Source organism: Canis lupus, chromosome X (assembly GCF_003254725.2).
Source record: "Canis lupus dingo isolate Sandy chromosome X, ASM325472v2, whole genome shotgun sequence".
Classification (NCBI taxonomy): domain Eukaryota; kingdom Metazoa; phylum Chordata; class Mammalia; order Carnivora; family Canidae; genus Canis; species Canis lupus.
The window spans coordinates 123,433,963-123,457,773 of record NC_064281.1 but is presented as its reverse complement, the minus strand read 5'-3'; the positions used below and the strand labels follow the sequence as shown (position 1 = coordinate 123,457,773).

At 55.3% G+C, this 23,811-nt stretch overlaps 2 protein-coding genes across 10 annotated transcripts; one reads left to right on the top strand and one right to left on the bottom strand.

Moving 5' to 3' along the window:
• Positions 1–5,791: 5,791 nt before the first annotated feature.
• On the bottom strand, positions 5,792–7,343 carry LOC112668551 (EKC/KEOPS complex subunit LAGE3-like). The gene is made up of 3 exons (XM_049107467.1): positions 7,119–7,343; positions 6,373–6,501; positions 5,792–6,144 (listed from the first exon to the last, which is right to left on the bottom strand). The coding sequence occupies exons 1-3, from the start codon at positions 7,328–7,330 to the stop codon at positions 6,000–6,002; spliced, it is 486 nt and encodes a 161-aa protein (XP_048963424.1). The 5' UTR covers positions 7,331–7,343; the 3' UTR covers positions 5,792–5,999.
• A 371-nt stretch (positions 7,344–7,714) lies between these two features.
• Positions 7,715–23,277, top strand: LOC112668346 (sodium- and chloride-dependent creatine transporter 1-like). Of its 9 annotated transcripts, none has more exons than XR_007409333.1 (5): positions 7,715–7,821; positions 8,070–8,208; positions 8,326–11,502; positions 12,545–12,617; positions 22,319–23,277. XR_007409333.1 is itself a non-coding variant. In XM_049107347.1 (3 exons), exons 1-3 carry the CDS (start codon positions 7,744–7,746, stop codon positions 8,409–8,411), a joined length of 303 nt encoding a protein of 100 aa, XP_048963304.1. In that variant the 5' UTR covers positions 7,721–7,743; the 3' UTR covers positions 8,412–11,786. The 9 variants fall into 9 exon arrangements, 1 of the variants encoding a protein (XP_048963304.1); XR_004812909.2 differs by lacking the exon at positions 22,319–23,277 and adding an exon at positions 12,736–12,877; XR_007409329.1 differs by lacking the exon at positions 12,545–12,617 and having other exon boundaries at positions 7,721–7,821.
• Positions 23,278–23,811: the final 534 nt, after the last annotated feature.

Below are 23,811 nucleotides of genomic sequence, written 5' to 3'. Positions count from 1 at the left end.
GTGAGGGCATTGTAGACGGTGTGCGTGGGAACAATCCGCTGAGACCTGGACGGGGGCCAGGAGGTGGCGAGTCCAGAATGATGCTTGGGTTTTCACCCAAGCAACTGGGAGAGCGAGGTCAGCATCCTGACCAGAAAGACTGGGTGGAAAAGGCTTCTAGGGGTCGGGAGGCGGAGACCCAGAACTTTTCAAAACCACCCAGAGCTGCCGTAGAGATCGAGAGACTGCGAAAGCTCAGACGTGTTTTGGGGTGCCTGGGAGGTGCGGTGCTAGGGCGGGCGGGTGGGGGCTGCGAGGTCAAGCTCAGTAGGCGCCGGATGTGGGAGTGTGAGGACACGCGTGTCGTGGATGGGACCAACCTGCGAGCCCGGCCCGGCCCTGACAGCCCCGAGCCCCCCACAAGCTCCCCTCGGGCCGAGAGCAGGGGCAGAGAGAGAAAGCCCCAAGCAGCCGGGGCCGGGGCCCTGGGACACTCAGGAGGGGGCAGTGGAGCGGGCAGGGCCCGGAGGGACCCCGAGAAGGCGGGGGGGCCTCCTGGCAAGGGAATGAGACCCCCCCCGTTGCCCCCGGGAGGGAGGCGGTCAGGAAGCCGGGTTGCGGGGCGGTGTGGGGGACACTGATGGTCGAGGCACAGGAGGCCCTGAGCAGGGACTGCGCCTGGCAGCGGGATCCCAGAGACCCACACAGGAGAGGTCAAGGTGTGGCCTCAGGCTGGGGGCAGGTGGGGGGGTGAGGTGTCCTGGGAAAAGTGCGGGGCGTCCTGGGGCAGGTGCGGTGAAGGCGGGGGAGAGGTGTCTTGTCGGGGGCATCGGCCTCTGCACGAACAGGAGGCAGGGTCAGGGGGTGCAGGGTCTGGGATCGAGGGAGGGCGGTCATGGCCACCCTGAGGTCAGCAAAGTCTGGGGGTTGCCCTGCGAGGCCCACCCCCGGCACCCGCCCCCACCGCCACGGCCACCCTGGGCCTAGCACCCCTTGGCTGGGGTGCGGGGTCGTGTCCCCGCTGCTGCCCCACCTGCCCTCGTCTACCCTCTTCTCCCCACACCGGGCCTGGGGACCTAAGAGGACGTCGGGGGGACCTTGTCGGGCTCCGTGCCCGGCTCCCCACTGTCCTCGGGGCACCCACATCTCCCCGGGGGCGGCTGGGCAGCATCTCCGTTGGGCCGCACCTGCCTGCTTCCCACCCCCAGGCCTGCTAACGTCATGGGGGGCCGTGAGCCAGGCGGACCGGGGCAGAGAGTTCCCGCAGGAAAGAGCCCTGAGGGGGCCTGGGCCTGGCCTGTGGCAGACGGGGGAGGAGGCCAGTGTGGCCGGGTCACAGGGACCAGCTGAGAGGACGGGGAAGAGCCCAGTGTGGCCGGGTCACAGGGACCAGGTGGGAGGACGGGGAGGAGGCCGGAGTGGGCGGGTCACAGGGACCAGGTGGGAGGACGAGGAAGAGGCCAGAGGGGACGGGTCACAGGGACCAGGTGGGAGGTCGGGGAGGAGGCCAGAGGGGACGGGTCACAGGGACCAGGTGGGAAGACGGGAGGAGGCCAGTGTGGCTGGGTCACAGGGACCAGGTGGGAGGATGAGGAAGAGGCCACAGGGGACGAGTCACAGGGACCAGGTGGGAGGACGGGGAGGAGGCCAGAGTGGGCGGGTCACAGGGACCAGGTGGGAGGACCGGGAGGACCCCAGAGAAGATGCGGGGCAAAGGAGAGTCACATCCGACCTCGTAGGCCCCCGGCAGCCCAGGTGCTGCCCCGGAGGGACAGGGGAGCCCGGGGAGGGTCGGGGTGCGGGGGGCGGGCCCTGACGGTGTCGCCGCCGCCAGCAGCCTCCGCAGCCCCGTGGCCCGGCCTCGCTCTGGGCCGAGCTGGGTGGGAGGGAGGCCGGGACTGGGTGCTTTGGCCCCGGGCCCGGTGAGTGGCGGGCGCCCGTCCTGGGGGCCCTGGGCCGGAAGGCCGGATCCCGGGCGGCTGCTGCCGCGTGTCCCTGTCGCCCCCCCCCACGCCCTCTCCGCAGCCGGACCCCCGGAAGCCGCAGGGCCTCCTTCTCGGCCACAAGAGGCCGCAGCGCTTCTCGGGAGACTGGGACCCGCCGGCGTGTCCGGGAAGGGAAAGGGCAGCCGCGTCGTCGTGTGAACCGGCCGCCAGTCGGTGGCTCCTCGGCCCCACGGCGCAGGTGAGGAAAGTCGCAGAGGCCCGGTGCCCAGTATTGTCGTTGGCTGCAGCCGAAGGGGGCGTCTGGGTCCGGGTAACCCAATGGGGCGGGGCGAGGGCCCGTCGTCGTCAGGCGAGGCTGGATCCAGGACCTGGGCCTCGGCGCTGGGCTCCCCTCTCCCGCCTCCCCTCTGCCCCCAGAGGGTCCCGCGCTTGGCTGGGGTGGCCGATGGCCGCGGGAAAGCCGCGCTCTGATGGGCCAGGCCCGAGCCGCACGCCGCCCCTGGGACCAGAGGTCCCTCAACTCTCCCAGGGTCAGAGCTGCGGGCGGGAGGGAAACGGGGGCTTTCTGGGGGAAATGGGGATCCTGGTCGCAGGAGAAGGGCAATGGCTGCTGGGCGACCAAAGCACACACGTGCTGCACGGTGGTGACGGGCATGTCCTCGGATTCAAAATGCTTCCCCGACGCTTGAAAGAACGAGCCCGGGAAGGAGGACTCCTCAACCGACGGAACCCACGGTCACTGTGCACAACGGAACTATTTCTTCTTTTTTCTTTTAAGGTTTTCTTTACTTATTTCAGAGAGAGAGAGAGAGAGGCAGAGACCAGGAGAAGGAGAAGAGGGACGGGGACAAGCAGGCTCGGGGCAGGCCGGGGAGCCCGACGGGGCGCGGGGCCGATCCCAGGACGCCGAGGTCCCGAGCTGACCCGAAATCAGGAGCCGGGACGCTTAGCGGCCGGGGCCACCGGCTGCCCCGAAAATATACTTATTTCTCGTGCGATCCGTACCCGAGGAATGTGTCTCCATAACATGGGGCGCCCGGGGGGCTCAGCGGTTGGGCGTCGCCGTGGGCCCGGGGCGCGACCGGGGTCCCGGGATGGAGGCGCGCGTCGGGCCCTCGCGGGGAGCCCGCTTCTCCCTCTGCCGGTGTCCCTGCCGCTGTCTCTGTGTGTCCCTCAGGAATCAAGAAATAAAATGTCACACACGACATCCATGGACGGACGCGAAGCACCGAGCCACAGGCCCCCGATGGCCGCACCTGCTGACTGTCGGGAGAGAAGCCACCCCGAGCCCGAGGGTGCGTCCCGTGCGCGGCGGGCCCTGCGGCCTCCTGGGAAAGGCACAGCTTCGGGGGAGAAGTCGGGGGTGGCCAGGGCCCGGGGCGGAGCCTTGCGACTCGGGAGACGGAAGGACGTCTGTGGTGGCGCATTGTCGTCCACGTCGGTCGCGGCGGCAGGCAGGGGACGGGATGTCTCCCCCGAAAGGCAGGGAGGGCCCCTGAAGGTGGAGGCCGCGGTGTAGGGGCCCCGCCTCAGTGCATCTGACTTGAACCCGCAAGGACGGGAACGGAGAGGAAGGGACGGCGACCCAGCCGGGTTCCAGGACGGAACCCGGGGCCGGCGAGGGGCCTTCAGGAGGACAGCCGTGCCGTCGTCAGCCCGCCTGCAGAGAGCCCGGGCCCCACAGCGAGGGGCCGGGAGGCGGCCGGGGACCCGGCTCTGAACTTGCCATCGGCAGCGAGGCGACCTTTAACCTCGGGGGGGGGGGGGAACGTGCCTAAGTGAGTAAACGAGGGGCGCCTGGGCGGCTCAGCGGGTCCCCTGCGGGCCTTGGGCTCGGGTCATGATCCCGGGGGTCCCGGCTCAGCGGGGAGCCTGCTCCGCCCCTGTCCCTCCTCCGCACCCCGCTCCTCTGTGGCCCCGGCCGCCTCTCAGAAAAATCAACAGACCCTTTAAGAAACATAAGCGAGTAAAGCGAGTAGAATGTCCTAGAGCCGCTGGAGAGCAGGGGGGGAGTGTGGTCGGCAGTGGCCTTCGCAGCTGAGGTGCCACCTGTCCACGCGAAGCCGCTCCGTGTGCAGAGGATGGAAGGCGGAGGGAGAGGGGGGAGAGGGGGAGAGCAGGTGACCGAGACCTGGGGACGCGCCCCCGGTGGCAGCCCTCTGCTCCCGGGGCAGGCTCGTCCTTTCCCGGCCCCGCCGCCGCCACCGTGGCGGTGAGCGTCGCTGCTGTCCTTCCCGCGCCCGTGGGCCATCCAGGCTGCAAAGGCCGATTGCCTGCTCAGGCGCGTGAGGGGACCAGCGCCCGGACCGCCCCCAGGGGGCCCCTGAGTAGCAGGCTGTGACCGCAGCGGCTGGAAGCTGGTCCGGGGCAGCGCCCCGGGGGAGGCCGAGACTCGAGGCGCACCGGGCCGTGCCCCAGCTTGCGGTGTGGAGCGCGCGGGTGTGGCCGCGTGGAGCCTCCGTGACTTGGAGACGGAGCCGAGAGTGGGGGGCGCTGAGGGCCAGGGTGGAGCCCCTGGGGCGGAGAGCTGCAGGGGGGCCCCGGGGGAGCCCCGCCCGAGGCCGGGAAAGGACGGGGCCCCAGGCGAGGGTCACCGCCGCCCCACGCAGCACACGCCCCCCCCCCCCCCCCCCCCCGCCCCCGGCCGTCCCCACCGGCCAGAACGGGAGACCTCACCCCGGGCGGGGCCGGGGGCGCATCAGGCCGGTCCGGGAAAGGGCCTGCCTCGGGGCGGTGCAAACCGGGTTCTGCCCTAAGAGCTGCTCTGGTGCCACTGATTCGCCTTTTTAACAAAAACCGTGTATCTGTTTATTGGAGGGGCCGGGCAGAGGGACAGAGACTCGTCAAAAAGCCGACTCCCTGCTGCGCAGGGAGAGGGGTGCGAGGCTGCAGCCCAGGGCCGCGACCTCGGCGGGAGCAGAAGGGAGGCGTCCGCTCAGGCGCCCCGGCCCGGTACCCCTAGGAGCAAGGCTCACGGGAACCCGTCTGCGTGCAGAGGAAGCACCGGAGCAAAGCTGGGGGGCGGGGGGGGGGGGGACGCAGCCGCAAAGGTGGAATCCTCAGTGCGGGGCTCGCAGGCGGTGACCTGCCCAGGCCCGGGGCGCCCCTGGCGGGGGCGTGGGGGGCATGGTGCTCAGGGCCAGGGGGCCAGGAAATCCCCAAGTCGGGCGTGCGGTTGTTCCCCACGTTCCCAGCGCGCCGTTTCCTCGGGCAGGCGGCCAGCCTGGTGGGACGTGGGGAGAGCAGCCTAGCGGCGGGAGGGCGTGTTTCCGGAGGGCAAGCGTGCGCCGCGGACCGTGGACCGCGGACCGAGCGGCTCAAGACCAGGCAGGGGACCAACGCGGTGAACGCACCTCCTGGGTGCGGCGCGAGGACGCGAGCGTTCCCGCAGAGACCCCGGCCGCGAACCGCCTGGCGTCAGCGCCCGCAACGGGAGACCCGGAGCGCGACGGCGCTGGCGCTCTAAGGGCCCCTCGGGGCCCCCTGCGAGATCCCGGAGACCCGGGGTCGAGTCCCGAGTCGGGCTCCCCGCATGGGGCCTGCCTCTCCCGCCGCCTGTGGCCTTGCCGCTCTGCTTTTCAGGAAGCAGGAAATAAAGTCTTTAAAGAGCCCGTCCAGCTGTCGCCCGCCCGGTATATGGTGCGGTACCCGCACGGTGGGGGCGGGGGGGGGGGGGGGAACCGGGAGAGCACTCCGGGACCCCGACAGCATTCAGTCCTGGACGTGGGGCTGCAGTTTCCCTTCCCCAGGCTGTCGCCAAGAACCTTGTGCTGGCGGCACGGGGCTCCCAGAACCTCCCGCCCCAGGGAGAGCAACGGCGAGGAAGCCTGGAGGCGCGGGAGCCGAGAAAAGAACCTCAGACCCGAAACAGTGAACTCGGCTTTATTTTCTGCAGCAACCAACAAGCAGGGCCCGCTCCCCCGAGGCCAGGGAAAGAACTAAGAACTCGAGGGCACCAGGAGGCACCCGGGGCCCGCTGCGGGGGAAAAACGTGGGGCTCTGATAGCGGGTCGGCAACGACGGCAGGTACCGACGACGGCCCGAGCCGCGCCTGCGGGGGCGGGGGGCGCGGCTTTAGGTGTCGGTTCTCTTTCCCCGGCCCAGGCTTCGCATTGGCGGGGACCCAAAGCCTCGAATGTTTCGCATCACCAGGGACAGCTGGTCCAGGAAGGCGTTCACGGAAATGCGGAAGAAGACCGGGTCCTCGGCAGTCCATCTACTGCAGGGCGGGCAAAGGAACAGGGGGGTTGGGGGTGAGCAGGGCCTCCGTGGGGGCCTGGGGAGACACAGACCGCCCGGCACCCGCGCCCCTCCCGTCCTTCCCCCGCCCAGCCCGTGCGCCCCTCCTCGTCCCCCCCCACCCCCCGCCCCCCGCCCCGGGATCCCCGCTCCTCCCCGTACCCCGCGCCCCGCCTCCGACCGCCGCTCCCCGCCTCGCAGCACTCACATGGCCAGGGCGCTGCCGTTCACCGTCAGCTCCTTCTGAACTAGTCCTCGGGGACGCTGGACATACGGTGCGAGGGACCTGCGCGCCATCTCCGCCTCCAGTGGTGTCCGGAAGGGCACCGTCAGCTTGCTGGGGGCGCGGTTAAGGCACCGTCCGCTGCTCAATCTCCGGGGGCCCGAGGCCTGCTCAGCCCTCGAGGCAGAGGGTCGCCCAGGCCGCCCCTGTCTCCTCCCAGGCCCCAAGCGGGCCCGTCCCCTCCCAGGCCCCAAGCAGCCCCGTCCCCTCCCAGGCCCCAAGCGGCCCGGTCCCCTCCTAGGCCCCAAGCGCCTCGTCCCCTGCTAGGCCCCAAGCGCCTCGTCCCCTGCTAGGCCCCAAGCGACCCCGTCCCCTGCTAGGCCCCAAGCGACCCCGTCCCCTCCTAGGCCCCAACCGCCTCGTCCCCTGCTAGGCCCCAAGCGACTCCGTCCCCTCCTAGGCCCCAAGCGCCCCCGTCCCCTCCTAGGCCCCAACCGCCCCCGTCCCCTCCTAGGCCCCAACCGCCCCCGTCCCCTCCTAGGCCCCAACCGCCCCCGTCCCCTCCGAGGCCCCAACCGCCCCCGTCCCCTCCTAGGCCCCAACCTTGGCCCCTCAGGTCGCCTCTCCAGGCCGTTGGCCCCGCTGCCCCTCCCGCCCCCCAGGGCGGCCGCCACGCCCCCAACCGACCCCGCCGCCGCCCGCGCCCAGGGCCCCCTCCGCGGAAAAGATACAACTCCAGCAATCGGCTCGGGGCGAACATGACCTCGGGCGGCACGTCCCCAAGGGGCCCCGCGGGCTGCGGGGCAACCTCGGCCTGGGGAGGGGCCCTGACCGCCTCGCCCTCCGCTCCCTCGGGGCGCGGGCCACCCTCGCCTTCACGGCTGCCCGCGCCGCCCTCCGCCCCGCCTGCCGCGCCGCCCTCGCCGTCCCCTGGGGCCTGCATGGCCGCCGCCGCCACTTACGCCCGCCTGCCCAGAGCCCCGCGCGAGGCCGCCCGCACTCCTCCTCGACGGCTCCGCCTCGCTCGCCCGCCCGCCCGCTCGCGAAGCCCCGCCCCTCGGCGCGCAAGGCCGCTGCGGGCACGCACGGCGCCTGCGCACACGCCGCCCGCACGTCGCTGCTTCCCGCCAAGCCCGCGGGGTGGGGGGGGCGCAGATGCCCGGATGGAACGCGTGGCCCGCGTCCCGAAGCGGCCGAGGCTACCTCAGGAGGCCCCGCCTCTCGCCAGCTGACGTCACCCGCGCTCCCTGGGGCGCCTGCGCCGAGCCTGGCAGGAGCGGGGGGCGGGGGGGTGGTAGGGACGGGGGGGGGCTAGGGAGGCGGCTGGCACGTGACTCCGACCCGCCCAGCCCGCGCATGCGCCGCCGCCCCGCCTGGCCCCAGCCCGCTGATCACCTGCGCCGGGTCCTGGAGCATCTGGAGGCGGTCGGACAGGTACCCCCGACCCCCCCCCCCGTCCAGGCCCTGCCCGTCCCCCTGCCCCACCCCCGTGGGTCACCTGCGCGCCGCGGGGCTGCTGCTGCTGCCCGAGCCGAGCACACAGCCTCCCCGGGAGGAGCCGAGGCCTCGAGGAGGACGGCGCGGCCGCCGGCCGGCCTCCCGCTGGACCTCCGAGCCCCCGGCCTGGTCCCCTGGCCATCCCGCCGGGCCGGGGGCCCCTCTGAGCCGCCCGCCCCCCGCAGATCGTGTACTTCACCGCTACCTTCCCCTACGTGGTCCTCGTCGTGCTGCTGGTGCGCGGAGTGCTGCTGCCCGGCGCCCTGGATGGCATCATCTACCATCTCAAGCCCGACTGGTCCAAGCTGGGGTCCCCGCTCGCAGGTGAGGGCACGTGCGCGCAACGGGAGGAGGGCGCGGCCGGGCCGCACAGCCCCTCGCACCCCTTCTCCGGCCTGTCTCCAGCTGTGGGCAGCCGCTCCGACCCGGGTTACCTTCCAGCCCGGCAGCGGTGCGTTGCGAGCACGGGGTGGGAGTTTCCGAAGAGAAGGATGGATCGTGCGCTGACGCCGTATCGCCTGCCGTGAGCCAGAACGCTGGGTCCTCCTCGGAGGCCGGCGACCGCCTCCTGTCCCTCTCCAGCCCGGGTTTATGCCTCGTGGAGGCTCTCAGCGGCGCTGACCAACTTTGCACGAAAAGGCAAGTCGGTCTCAGGACACACGGAGGGCGCCTGGGCGGCTCGGTTGAGCACCTGCCGTGGGGGCTCACGTCATGCTCGCGGGGGTTGCGATCCAGCCCCACGTGGGGTTCCCTGCTCACCACGGAGCCTGCCTCTCCCTCTCCCTCGGCAGCCCCTCCCGCTTGTGCGCTCGCTCGCTCGCGCTCTCCCCCTCTCTCTCTCTGTGTCAACTTGGCAAGTTAATCTTGGGGAAAAAAATTAAAGACACCTGCAACACGGAATGAGTACACAGGGACAGTCTAAAGCTGGAAACGTCGAGCATGCTCAAATTCCCTCTTTAAATCCCCGAGAAGTACACTCGACCCTTGCACAACAGAGCCGCCACCCCGCACCACAGAAGAATGCGTGTGACCCTCGACTCCCTCGAAACCTTACTACCAACAGGCTACCGGTGAGTGCGTGCCTCGCCGACAGCATAAACAGCTGAGTGACAGGCCTGCTGCGGGGTATGTATGCCACAGACTGCCTTCTGCCCAGGAGGTGAGCGGGGGAAGGGAAATGTGAATAAAACCAGAAACAGGAGAAAAAAACCTTAGTCCTAGGCTGTGTTTGTTGAAAACTTCAGCACAGGAGTGGGCCCCTCAGATTCAAACCTGTTTTGTTCAAGGGTCAAGTACAGGGAGGTTGATAACGGGAGCTCAGTGCTTTATAGACGCGCAGCGTCTTCGTCGAGGCCGTCGTCTGTAACTAGATCGTAATTGTGATCCTGACCTGCAGCCTCTCTACTTTGCTGATCGTCTTTCTCTTCTCCTCCTTGCTTTTCTTGCTTCTGGGACCTGTGTGACTCAACATGAAAATAATACGCCGGGCTTCCCTGGGTGGCTCAGCGGTTCGCCGCCTGCCTTCGGCCCGGGGCGTGGTCCTCGAGTCCCAGGATCGAGTCCCGCATCGGGCTCCCTGCATGGGGCCTGCTTCTCCCTCTGCCTGCGTCTCTGCCTGCGTCTCTGCCTGCTTCTCCCTCTGCCTGCGTCTCTGCCTGCGTCTCTGCCTCTCTCTGTGTGTGTCTCTCATGAATAAATAAATAAATTCATTTAGAAAATGAATAAATAAATGTAGAAACATAAGCATTTAGAGAAAAGTACAATGTGATCAATGTGAATGGTTGTGGAAAGGGAAGGAGGGACACTTGATGCCCATCGTGGGAATAAAGACACTGTCCAGAGCTGCACTGTCCTATATGGTGGCCGCTGGTCATCTGTGACTATTTACCTGTAATTAATTGAAATCAAAAATTGCTTTCCTTAACGACACTCGTGTGGTGTCGAGTGCTTAATAGCCATGTGTGGCTAGCGGCTTCTGGATCTCACAGAACATTTCCATCATCACAGGAAGTTCTCTTGTGCCGGGTGGTATGCATAAGACGGGACTACGTGGGTTATGTAAAGCTACAGTATTTTTTCAAAGATGTTCATTTTGTTGACACAGACACACACACAGAGTGCGCACAAGCAGGGGGAGCAGCAGGCAGAGGGAGAGGGAGCAGCAGGCCCCCACCAAACAAAGACCTGGGAGCACGGAGCCTGCTTCTCTCTCTGCCTCTACCATTCGGTGCTGTGATGAATAAATACATAATACCCTTAAAAATATACAAAGTGAAAGCCACCCTGTCATCTGGAAAATTTTAAATACCGCCTTAAACGTCGATTCAAAGAATATATCCAGGAGAAAACTTGAGAGTATCTAGAAAATGACAAGGATAACACAATGGCTTCAAAGACCTGTCGGGCTCCCTGCTTCGGGCCTGCTCCTCCCTCTGCCTGTGTCTCAGCCTCTCTCTCTGTCTCTCATGAATAAATAAATAAAATCTTTCCAAAAAAGCCCAGGAAAAACATGTATATAGCCTTACCTACTTGTGTGAATGAGCCAGAAAATATGAAAATGAATAAAGTATCCACTGCAAATCATGAGGACACAGGCCAGAAATAAGCCAAAGAATAACTAGGGAAGGAAACATGCAATAAAAATGCAGGAGTCAGTTAATCAGGAAAATAACACAACTGATAAATTTGAGAAGTGGTACGATTTCACTTGTATGTGGAATGTAAAAAAAACGAAATAAAGCACAAACACTTAGGATACAGAGAACGATCTGGTGCTTCACAGACCACCAGCGAGTGGGAGGACAAGTAAAATAGGGGAAGGAGATTAAGAGGTACAAAACTTCCAGTTTTAAAATAAATAAGACCCAGGGATGCAATGTACACCATAGGGAATGTACTCAATTATATACTTTTTAAATATTTTATTTATTTATTCATGATAGACATAGAGAGAGAGAGAGAGGCAGAGACACAGGCAGAGGGAGCAGCCGGCTCCATGCACCGGGAGCCCGACGTGGGACTCGACCCGGGGGCTCCATGATCGGGCCCTGAGCCAAAGGCAGGCGCCGAACCGCTGAGCCACCCAGGGATCCCAGTCAGTTGTATCTTAACAACTTTGCGTGGTGACAGGTGGTAGCTAGACCCATCCTGGTGGTCGCCTCCTACGTATAAAACTGTTGAATCCCTGTGCCGTGCATCGGAAACTAACACAGTACTGTACGTCAGCTACGCCTCGATAAAAAAATAAAACGTGACCAAGAGGGATTGACTGGGGAGTGTAAGGATGGTTCCGTGTTAGAAAATCTGTGGAAATCATACACCATTTTAATCGATCTAAAGTGAAGAACCACGTGATCATTTCTCCACAGACGTTACAGAAGCCTCCAACAAGATCGAATGTCCTTTTTGCTTTATAAAAAGGAAAAAAACATTGATATAGTCAGACGAGGGGAATTCTTACTTTACATTACGTATTTCTACCAACAGTTCAGAATCCAAAGAGCAGGAGGAGCATCTCCATTGAAGTCTGGAGCAAAACACACATACTGCGTATGACCACTATGATTCCACGCGATTATCGTGTCAAGTAGAAAATTAAACCAGGCACGGAAAAAAGACGTAAGTAGAAATATCTAACAGAAGGAGGTACAGTAATCATCATTTCAGGATGCTATGACTGCCTGCCTGACAACACACGGTGATCCTACTGGAGAACATTACAAATAAGAGCACTCAGCAAAGTGGCCCCGTGGAAGTACAAAGCTAAGAGCCTCCCTAAATAAAGCGGTAACTAGTAAGGGTCAGCAGGGCCCCGTGTCCCGGGACGGTAAAGCCCATGACACACTCCGGAATGAACTCACCACGAAAACGTGCAGGAGAAACTCTTTGGGAACTTACTAAGGGAGCCAGGAAAAAAAAAAAAAAAAAAAAAAGGGACAAAATAATTTCCATCCGTTTTACTGAACCCAGTCCTATCCCACATATGATCGTTGGGCCGTGTATAGTCAGTAAGAGTATTAACGAGGTATTTTGCATTCCAGTCACGGTGTTTTCCTAATTCCGCGTGCACTTGACACCTACACCCTCCCCCCGTTGAGTGTGCTCAACAGCCACTTGGGGTTCGGGATACCCCGTGGGGCAGTGCCGCTGTGGGGGTGCGGCGACCGCAGACCCGGTGCTGCGGGGCGGCCCAGTGTACGTTCCTCTGTGACGGTGACATCGTCTGTCACTACGACCATGTGTGTATTTGTAGAACACAAAGCACACGTGCGCGAGTTTATCCCAGAGGCTTTGCGACGGGTCCCTCAGCACGAAGGCTCTAGGATCTTGGCCAGTGTGGGTGGGAAGGTGTATGGGTCGACCTCCTCCCCCGGGGTCGGACCTCCCCGTACCGCCCTGCTGTCTGCATCGGGGAAAGTGGTAGTTTCTTTCGATGCACGTTTCTTTATTAACCGCCCTGAGTTTTTTCATAGTTGACTAACAAGTCATTCTGTTCCTCCCTCTCTGAGAATTGTCTTGTCATCCTTTTGGTTCGCTTTGTTTTTGTATCCTCATGGCTTGGATATTTGAACCCTTTATAATGAGCTTTTACAATTAATAGGATATTAGTGTTTTGTTATACAGATGGCAGATGTTTCTTCAATTGCCTCTTTATTCATAGGTCGGTACGCACCAGGTTTGACGTGTGATCCCTTCCGTTGCCTGTTTGATGCAGAGGTTTCCCTTCGTCTTGAGTGTGTATTGTCAATAGAATATCTTTAAAAAGTTTCCTGTCTTATATTTACCTCTTCTTATCCGCCTAAGAATAATTTTGCTGTGAAAAGCTGACAGGATTTTTGCTTTTTCCCCCAGCATCACGTGTTAGATGACACCTGCCTGCTGATTTGGTCTTCTGGACGAGGTATGTTTGTGAACCTTCTATTGTTTCCTGAATTGTAATCTGTATGTCGATTTGTCCCTCAAAGCCTCTCTGTTTAAATTATTTTACTTTTGGGATCCCTGGGTGGCGCAGCGGTTTAGCGCCTGCCTTTGGCCCGGGGCGTGATCCTGGAGACCCGGGATCGAATCCCACGTCGGGCCCCCGGTGCATGGAGCCTGCTTCTCCCTCTGCCTGTGTCTCTGCTTCTCTCTCTCTCTCTGTGTGACTATCATAAATAAATAGAAATTTAAAAAAAATTAGAAAAAAGTAAATTATTTTACTTTTGTAAAAAAAGATTTTATGTATTTACCTATGAGAGACACAGAGAGAGGCAGAGACCAGGCAGAGGGAGAAGCAGGCTCCACGCAGGGAGCCCGACGTGGGACTCGATCCCCGGACTCCAGGGTCACACCCTGGGCAAAGGCAGGCGCCAAACCGCTGAGCCACTCAGGGATCCCCTCCTTGCGAGTTCCCGATCTTAACAGGGAAGCTTTTAATTTCTCACCATTCAGTAGGATGTTAACCGTCGATTGCTTTACAGATGTTCCTTATCGAGCTTAGGAAGTTACCTTCTAGTCCTAGTTTGCTGAGCACGTTTCGATCGAGAGTAGGGGTTGAATTATGCCAAACCCTTTTCTGGTATCTTGATCAGATTATATAATTTGTCTTTTTTAGCCTATTGATGTGATAGAGCATGTTAACTGATCTTCACACGTTGCGCCATCCTTGCACGCATGGGATAAATTTCACTTCGTAGTGATGCGTAGTTCGTCGGATACGTTATTGGATTTGATTTGATAATAGTTTCTTTTTCTTAAAGATTTTTATTTATTTATTCATGAGAGACAGAGAGAGAGAGAAAGAGAGGCAGAGACCCAGTTAGAGGGAGAAGCAGGCTCCATGCAAGGCGCCCGACGAGGGACTCGATCCCGAGACCCCAGGACCACGCCCCGGGCCGAAGGCAGGTGCCAAATCGCTGAGCCGCCCGGGGATCCCCCTCGATTTGATAAAATTTTCTTGAGGACTTTTGCATCTGTGTTGGCGAGAGAGAGCGGTCTGTAGCTTTCTTACACTGTGTCTGTTTGGTTTTGGTGTTAGGGTAACGCTGGCCTCGTAGAGTGGCTTCGGAAGTATTTCCTGCGCTTCTGTCTTCTGGAAGAGATTGTAGAGAATTGGTATAATTTCTTCCTTCCGTATTTGGTACGATTTTCCGGTGAAACTATCCTGGCCTTGCGTGTTCTCCTTTGGAAGGGTTTTAATTACGGACTCATTATCTCTAATACATCTAGGCCTTTGCGCATTTGCTACATCGTCTTGCGTGGCTCTTAGCACGTTGTGTCTTTGAAGAATTTACTCCATTTCGCCTAGGTTGTCAGATAGGATTGTTGGTGGGATTGGATTAATATCCTTGTAATGACTGTAGGTTCCATGGTGTGCCGTATGCATTCTTTTATAGGCACAACGTAGTTCTTGCGCTTTATATCCAACGTGATCCTCCTAAGTATTTCATTGGAATAATTTATGTACACCAAAAACATTGTACATGTATTCACACACATATTTCCATGCTATTTTATATTCACTGCATTTCTTCTACGTATTGATTTAGATGTACTCTTTGTATTGTCCCATTGTATATTGTATATTGTCCCATTCGACTCCTTTTCCCGTCATTCATTCAACGTAGCTCTCCCACCTATCGCCTTTATACACATTAAAGCCCCGTGACACGATTATTCCTTTTGCTTTAAAGGTCTGTGTGGTTAAATATTTTAAGGTGATTAATCTCTTTGTTTTTATGTTATATAATTATGTGTTAGCAATATATAAAAACAAGCCATATTAATAAACAATCAAGTATGCATATTAAAAATCATTTTCATTTTTAATTTTTTGCGGTTTAAGATCATTTTATTGAGGGGCGAGAAGTAGGGAGAGGTGGGGGGCAGCTACACACCCCGCCAGCCCCACCAGGGGGAACAGACCTCCTCCCCGTCCCCCCTGCCCCTCACGTGGCTCCCCTTATACTATGGGGGGACTTTGTGCAAACTCTGCCCCGGGGGGCAGTGGAGGGGGTGTGTGACATGGCAGCGACTGGGGCTGGCAGCAGTGCTACCAGGCACTGGGGGGCTTGAAGGGCTCCAAGGGGGGGGGGCAGAGAAGGTGCTGACCTTGTCCGCCCCCCTCCCACCTCGTGGGGTAGCAGCGGCAGCTTCACAGTGTGGAAGTCTTTCATTTCTCTTTCATTTCTCATAGTGGTAATAATTGGTGTCTTTTTAAAAAAATCTTTGTTAGCCTACCTAGAGACTTAGCGTTTTTTTCCTCGTTTGCCTCTCCTGAGGCTTATTTGCCTGGCTTTACTGATCCTTTGAAGCAGCTTTTGTTTTTCCTCTTTTCTGTTTTCAATTTCATTGAGCTCTCCTCTAATTCTTATAATTCTTGGCTTTTGCCTACTTTGCATTTAATTTGCTCTTCTTGGGGATCCCTGGGTGCCTCAGCGGTTTGTTGCCTGCCTTCGGCCCGGGGCGGGATCCTGGAGTCCCGGGATCGAGTCCCGTGTCGGGCTCCCTGCATGGAGCCTGCTTCTCCCTCTGCCTGTGTCTCTGCCTCTCTCGCTCTCTTTCTATCATGAATAATTAAATAACTAAATCTTAAAAAAAAATAATTTGCTCTTCTTTTCCTACTTTCCTAAGGAGGAAACTTAGATTGATCTTAGATCTTTCTTTTTAATGCATGTATTCCATGAGATATATTTCTCTCTAGGCATCAATCTTGCTGCATTCTACAAATTTTGAAAAGTCGTATTTTTATTTTCATTTAGTTAAAAATACCTCGGCATTTCTTTTGAGATTTTTTTCGATCCCTGTGTTTTTTCAATAACATTAAATCTCCAAGTATAGTGGGACTTTTACTGTTCTCTTTTTGTACTGACTTGTAGTTTAATTCTGTTATGGTCTGAGAGCACATACCCTATCGTTTCTATTAATTTAAATTTACGTTTTGTTTTATGGTGCGGATCGTGACTAAAGTGTTTTTTTTTTTTTCCTCAAATATTTTATTTATTCCTGAGAGACACAGAGAGAAAGGCAGAGGCATAGAGAGGGAGAAGCAGGCTCCATGCAGGGAGCCTGATGTGGGACTCGATCTCGGGACTCCAGGATCACGCCTCGGGCCGAAGGCAGGCGCTGAACCGCTGAGCCCCTGGGATCCCCTGTTTCTATTCTTTTAAATTTCAAGTTGTGTCTTATGGTGCAGAACGTGACTAATGTTTTTCTTTTCTCAAATATTTTATCTCTTCCTGAGAGACACAGAGGGAAAGGCAGAGGCATAGAGAGGGAGAAGCAGGCTCCCCGCGAGGATTGAGGATCGCGATGTGGGACCTCACGCCAGGACCCCGGGATCAAGACCTGAGCCAAAGGCAGACGCTCAACCACTGAGCCCCCGAGGCGGCCCAGAAGCCAACATTTTTCTGCAAAAGAGAGGGAGATTGATTTGGGGGGAGGCAGGGATTCTGGATTTTTTTTTTATAAGTCCATATTTTATTTTTTTTATTTTTATTTATTTATGATAGTCACAGAGAGAGAGAGAGAGAGAGAGAGAGAGAGAGAGAGAGGGGCAGAGACACAGGCAGAGGGAGAAGCAGGCTCCATGCACCGGGAGCCCGACGTGGGACTCGATCCCGGGTCTCCAGGATCGCGCCCTGGGCCAAAGGCAGGCGCCAAACCGCTGCGCCACCCAGGGATCCCCGATTCTGGATTTTTTATATCATGCTCCGTTCAGTTGTTGATTACACATAACTTTTTCAGTCATTCCCGTTGTGGGTTTTTTTGTTTTTTCGTGATATTTTTTGCCACAGATTTATCATGTGTTTATATACTTTTTTATATATATATTTTTTATCATTTGTTTATGATCAAATACTGAATACTTTTATTCATTCATGGCTTCTGGCTTTGGTATTATACCTAAAAGTTCTCCATCAGTGTGTTCATATTCATGGTTTCATATTATCTACTTAATTGTATGCTTTTAATCCTCCCCCCCGATTGAAACACCTCTGATTCTCTTGGGAATTTAGTATTCGATAATAAGCAAGGTCAAGACCAGCTTTCTGTTTCTTCTCAGTTGAGTGACCCAAATAATTTCACTACTGTTCTTTACGTACTCTTTCCAGATTGGTTCCACTCTGGCTTCTGACTCTTAATTTTAACCTTTTTCTCCAGTCACGTCTCTGGGTCGGGGTGGACCCTTATGACACAACTGCTGATGTCCTGGCTAACGAACCCTACCTTCCCACGAGGACTCGGGACTTGTGTTGGATTCTGGGCATGAACTCTGCAGCCACCTATCTTCACATTTTTGGCCGTATCCTCTGCTACCTGGTAGAGTAATGTTCTTCGTTCCCTAACCGTGTGATGTGCTGTCATTTAGAGCGCTGGGTAAATGTGTCATAGGGGGATCTTGTGGTTCCAGCGAAGTCATGAACAAAATAACCTGAAAACTCCTCCATCGGTCTCACCAGAACTGCATCTCTGTACATATCTGCATGTGTATAACATTTTTCAAACATGAAATTCGTAGACACGTTACTTATAATAGTCAAAAACATGAAAACTCCAGAAGCACTAGAATGGATGAAAAAAAGCTGTGGTGTAGTCATGTGATGGAATATCATACACGAATGAAAACGTAAAAACCAGAGCCATGTGCAGCGGGAAACATGTGCCTTAGAGACATACCATGAGCAGAGGAGACCAGGCACTAGAGAAACCATCCTATATAACTGCATTTTTATAACCTTCAAAACCAAGCAAAAATACTTGCCGGGTGTCATTAAAAGCCAGGTTGGCCACTTCTGGGAGCAGAGCGGGAGCAGTTACTGGGGAAGGGGCGCAGGTGACTCCCGGGGTACTGGTATTGATTCGAATGGTTTGGTTTCTTGATTGCTGCCGGGGTTCGGTGGCGATATGTAGAGCTCTACGTATAGGGTTTGTGCACTTTTCTATATGAATGTTACGCCACCAAAAAACGGTATGGAGAGGAAAAGTAGTAAAGGTGTAGGAATTATAATCATAAAGGAGAATGTCAATGTTATTTTGCCCGATAATGTGGAAACAACATCATCAAGCTCATTGAGAGGGAAGGTGGAAAGACTGTGGAGCGTCGTATTATAGATATCCTGGTTGCCTCATATTTTGGAGCCGGGTGGAGGAGTTTAGGTGTCATTTAAAGCCACTTTATCATGCAATCGAGGTATAACTGTATGTAAATGTACAAAGAGGGGAACCTGGGTGGCTCAGAGGTTGGACGTCTGCCTTAGGCGAGGGCGTGATCCCGGGGTCCCGGGATCGAGTCCCGCATCGGGCTCCCCGCAAAGGGTCTGCTCCTCCCTCTGCCTGTGTCTCTGCCTCTCTCTGTGTCTCTCATGAAGAAATAATTAAAATCTTAAAAAAAAAAAAAAACAGGAAGAACATGTATAGCGTTACCTACTTGTGTGAATGAGCCAGAAAATATGAAAATGAATAAAGTATCCACTGCAAATCATGAGGACACAGGCCAGAAATAAGCTGAAGAATAACTAGGGAAGGAAACATGCAATATAAATGCAGGAGTCAGTTAATCAGGAAAATAACACAACTGATAAATTTGAGAAGTGGTTCTTAAAAAAAAAAAAAAAAAAAGGTGATCCGTCAGCTAAGATACTCATCCAAAAGGGGAGAAAGAAAGCCCCAATACACGCAACAAGACAAGAAAGTCAGTAGACGAGCACAGAGTTAGAGGAACTGGTGTGGAATCAGACAGTAGTTACTCGACTGCATGTCAATCCGATTGGGGAACGGTCAAAGGTCTGTCCTCCCGCGGAGGCATAAATGACCGACACTGCCACGAGGAAAGGGAAACTGTAAAACAGTAAAGACTGGTTTGATGCTATTATTTTATGATTTTCTTTTATTTATTTATTCGAGAGAGAAAGCGAGAGAGAGAGCATGAGCAGGGAGAAAGGCAGAGGAAGGGCGAGAAACAGACTCCCCAGCGAGCTCGGGGCCCGACGTGGGGCTCGACCCCAGGACCCGGGATCGGGCCCTGAGCTGAAGGCAGAGGCTTCACCGAGCGGGCCACCGGGCGCCCCCTCATCGGTTGTTACAAAAGAAATAGGAAATGTGGTTCAAAAGCAGCTGCTGTAAAAAGTACTGGGTCGGGGCCCCTGGGCGGCTCAGTGGGTTCAGCGTCTGCCTTCCGCCCAGGTCACGATCCCGGGGGCCTGAGTCGGGCGCCCTGCTCAGCAGGAGCTCGGCGTCTCCCTGTCCCTCTGCTCCTCCTCCTGCTCGCGTTCTCTCTCTCAAGTGAACAAATAACGTCTTCTTTCTAAAAAAGTACTAGGTCAGCTGACTTTAGAGGGCAATTCAAGCAAATCTTTAAGACGCAGACCACTCCGGTGCTATGTTAAAGTAGTCCACGGCATTAAAAGAGTTACAACTTCCATATGCTGCTTATGGAGGATCGATGCCCCTGGAGAGAGCACAGACGATGAAGCTATGAATGATTCTTACGACTATCGGTGCGCAACTGCTAAATGGAATTATGCCAAACAGGATGTAGTAGCTCATTTAAATCCTTGAGATATGGGGGCGGGGGGGATGCCAAATGGCACAGCGGCTGTGGAAAACAGCATGGAGAGTCCTCAAGAAATTACAAGTAGAACCACCGTAGGATCCAGCCATTCCACCTCTGTGTACTTAGGGAAGACAGTAAGGGCACTAAATCAGGGGCACCTGGCTGGCTGCGCTGGCGGAATGTGCAACTCTGGATCTCGAGCCTGTGGGTTCAAGCCCCCACACTGGGTGTCAAGATGACTGAAAAAACAAACTCTTAAAAGAAGCCACTAATTCAGATAGATCTGTGCCCTCCTGTGTTCACCGGAGCACTGTTCACAATAACAGCCAAGGCATGGAAAGAGCCTCAGTGTCCACCAAGACATGAGTGGGTAAAGAGCTCCCTCTCTCTCCCTCTCTCTCTCTCTCTCTCTCTCTCTCTCTCTCTCTCTCTCTCTCACACACACACACACACACACACACACACACACACACGAATGTTACTCAGCCATCACAAAAGAATGAGGGCCGCCTGGGTGGCTCAGGTCGTGATCCCGGGTCCCGGGATCGAGTCCCGCGTCCGGCTCCCTGCACGGAGCCTGCTTCTCCCCCTGCCTGCGTCTCTGCCTCTGTCTCTGTGTCTCTCATGAGTACAAACATAAAACCTTAAAAAGTAGGATGAGATCTTTTTCCATTTGCAGCAACATGGATGGACCTAGAGGGCCTTCTGCTACGTGAAATAACTCGCACAGAGAAACACAGATATCGTACGATTTCACTTGTATGTGGAATGTAAAAAAACGAAATAAAGCACAAACACTTAGGATACAGAGAACGATCTGGTGCTTCACAGACCACCAGCGAGTGGGAGGATAAGTAAAATAGGGGAAGGAGATTAAGAGGTACAAAACTTCCAGTTTTAAAATAAATAAGACCCAGGGATGCAATGTACACCATAGGGAATGTACTCAATTATATACTTTTTAAATATTTTATTTATTTATTCATGATAGACATAGAGAGAGAGAGAGAGGCAGAGACACAGGCAGAGGGAGCAGCCGGCTCCATGCACCGGGAGCCCGACGTGGGACTCGACCCGGGGGCTCCATGATCGGGCCCTGAGCCAAAGGCAGGCGCCGAACCGCTGAGCCACCCAGGGATCCCAGTCAGTTGTATCTTAACAACTTTGCGTGGTGACAGGTGGTAGCTAGACCCATCCTGGTGGTCGCCTCCTACGTATAAAACTGTTGAATCCCTGTGCCGTGCATCGGAAACTAACACAGTACTGTACGTCAGCTACGCCTCGATAAAAAAATAAAACGTGACCAAGAGGGATTGACTGGGGAGTGTAAGGATGGTTCCGTGTTAGAAAATCTGTGGAAATCATACACCATTTTAATCGATCTAAAGTGAAGAACCACGTGATCATTTCTCCACAGACGTTACAGAAGCCTCCAACAAGATCGAATGTCCTTTTTGCTTTATAAAAAGGAAAAAAACATTGATATAGTCAGACGAGGGGAATTCTTACTTTACATTACGTATTTCTACCAACAGTTCAGAATCCAAAGAGCAGGAGGAGCATCTCCATTGAAGTCTGGAGCAAAACACACATACTGCGTATGACCACTATGATTCCACGCGATTATCGTGTCAAGTAGAAAATTAAACCAGGCACGGAAAAAAGACGTAAGTAGAAATATCTAACAGAAGGAGGTACAGTAATCATCATTTCAGGATGCTATGACTGCCTGCCTGACAACACACGGTGATCCTACTGGAGAACATTACAAATAAGAGCACTCAGCAAAGTGGCCCCGTGGAAGTACAAAGCTAAGAGCCTCCCTAAATAAAGCGGTAACTAGTAAGGGTCAGCAGGGCCCCGTGTCCCGGGACGGTAAAGCCCATGACACACTCCGGAATGAACTCACCACGAAAACGTGCAGGAGAAACTCTTTGGGAACTTACTAAGGGAGCCAGGAAAAAAAAAAAAAAAAAAAAAAAGGGACAAAATAATTTCCATCCGTTTTACTGAACCCAGTCCTATCCCACATATGATCGTTGGGCCGTGTATAGTCAGTAAGAGTATTAACGAGGTATTTTGCATTCCAGTCACGGTGTTTTCCTAATTCCGCGTGCACTTGACACCTACACCCTCCCCCCGTTGAGTGTGCTCAACAGCCACTTGGGGTTCGGGATACCCCGTGGGGCAGTGCCGCTGTGGGGGTGCGGCGACCGCAGACCCGGTGCTGCGGGGCGGCCCAGTGTACGTTCCTCTGTGACGGTGACATCGTCTGTCACTACGACCATGTGTGTATTTGTAGAACACAAAGCACACGTGCGCGAGTTTATCCCAGAGGCTTTGCGACGGGTCCCTCAGCACGAAGGCTCTAGGATCTTGGCCAGTGTGGGTGGGAAGGTGTATGGGTCGACCTCCTCCCCCGGGGTCGGACCTCCCCGTACCGCCCTGCTGTCTGCATCGGGGAAAGTGGTAGTTTCTTTCGATGCACGTTTCTTTATTAACCGCCCTGAGTTTTTTCATAGTTGACTAACAAGTCATTCTGTTCCTCCCTCTCTGAGAATTGTCTTGTCATCCTTTTGGTTCGCTTTGTTTTTGTATCCTCATGGCTTGGATATTTGAACCCTTTATAATGAGCTTTTACAATTAATAGGATATTAGTGTTTTGTTATACAGATGGCAGATGTTTCTTCAATTGCCTCTTTATTCATAGGTCGGTACGCACCAGGTTTGACGTGTGATCCCTTCCGTTGCCTGTTTGATGCAGAGGTTTCCCTTCGTCTTGAGTGTGTATTGTCAATAGAATATCTTTAAAAAGTTTCCTGTCTTATATTTACCTCTTCTTATCCGCCTAAGAATAATTTTGCTGTGAAAAGCTGACAGGATTTTTGCTTTTTTCCCCAGCATCACGTGTTAGATGACACCTGCCTGCTGATTTGGTCTTCTGGACGAGGTATGTTTGTGAACCTTCTATTGTTTCCTGAATTGTAATCTGTATGTCGATTTGTCCCTCAAAGCCTCTCTGTTTAAGTCATTTTACTTTTGTAAAAAAGATTTTATGTATTTACCTATGAGAGACACAGAGAGAGGCAGAGACACAGGCAGAGGGAGAAGCAGGCTCCGTGTGGGGAGCCCGATGTGGGACTTGATCTCAGGACCCTGGGATCACGACCTCAGCCGAAGGCAGACGCTCCTCCCCTGACCACCGAGGTGCCCCATAGTATTTCTTTTTTTTAAAGATTTTATTTATTTATTTGAGAGACAGCACGAGCGGCAGGAGAGGCAGAGGGAGAGGCAGTCACACACACACATACACACCTGCTGAGCAGGTAGTCCAACATGGGCCTGATCCCCAGACTCCAGGACCACAAGTCAAGCCGAAGGCAGAAGCTTCACCGACTGAGCCCCCCAGGCACCCTTGTATCACTTATTTTGATGAATTTTGGGTATGTTCCTCTTAGTACCAGGATTCAGTTGATTCGTCAGAATTTTCTAGAAAGACAGTCACATTTACAAATAATGATACTTTTTGACCCTTCCTTTCCTATACTGATAACTGCTACCTCTCTGTGCTGCTTTCCTCTTGGCTAGCATTTTGACACACTGTTAAATGACCCTTGTGGTAGCGGGGACCCCTGTCTTATTCCTGATCTTACTAGGATGCCTCTAGTGCTTCAACATGTACAAAGTTGCCCAGATTATTTTAAAAGGGGTGTCCTGATCACTTTAAAATTTTTTCTCGGGGATCCCTGAGTGGCTCAGCGGTTTGGCGCCGCCTTCAGCCCAGGGAGTGATCCTGGAGACCCGTAATCGAATCCCGCATCGGGCTCCCTGCAGGGAGCCTGCTTCTCCCTCTGCCTGTGTCTCTGCCTCTCTCTCTCTCTCCTCTCTCTCTCTCTCTCTCTGTCTCTCATGAATAAAGAAATAAGAATCCTAACAAAGTAAAATTAAAACTTTTCTCTTTGTGTACCACCTTGCACTCAGGCTTTGGTATGGCGGTGGTAGTGCTGACCTTCTAGGTCGCGTTGAGAAGCTTTTTTTTATCATCTGCAACTGTTTAAATAGCAGAGGAACAATTGTTTGCTTAAAGGGTTGATGGAATGAGCTGCACCTACCGCCTTCTGGCAAAGCGGATCTTTGATTCTATTTCATCTTTCTTTTCGAGGAGTCAATTTGGTTTTCTCTCCTCGAGTGAAACCTCTGTTTCACTCTTTTTGGGAAAACTGTCCATCGCCTTTTAATTTTATGACAGTGTCATAAAACCATACGGAGCATTTTTGTGGATTTTAACATTTTCCTCCATATATATATTATATATATAAAGTATTATTATTATTTTTTTAAATGTCATATCTTTTTTTAACTTTTTTTTTTAATTTTTTTTTTATTTATTTATG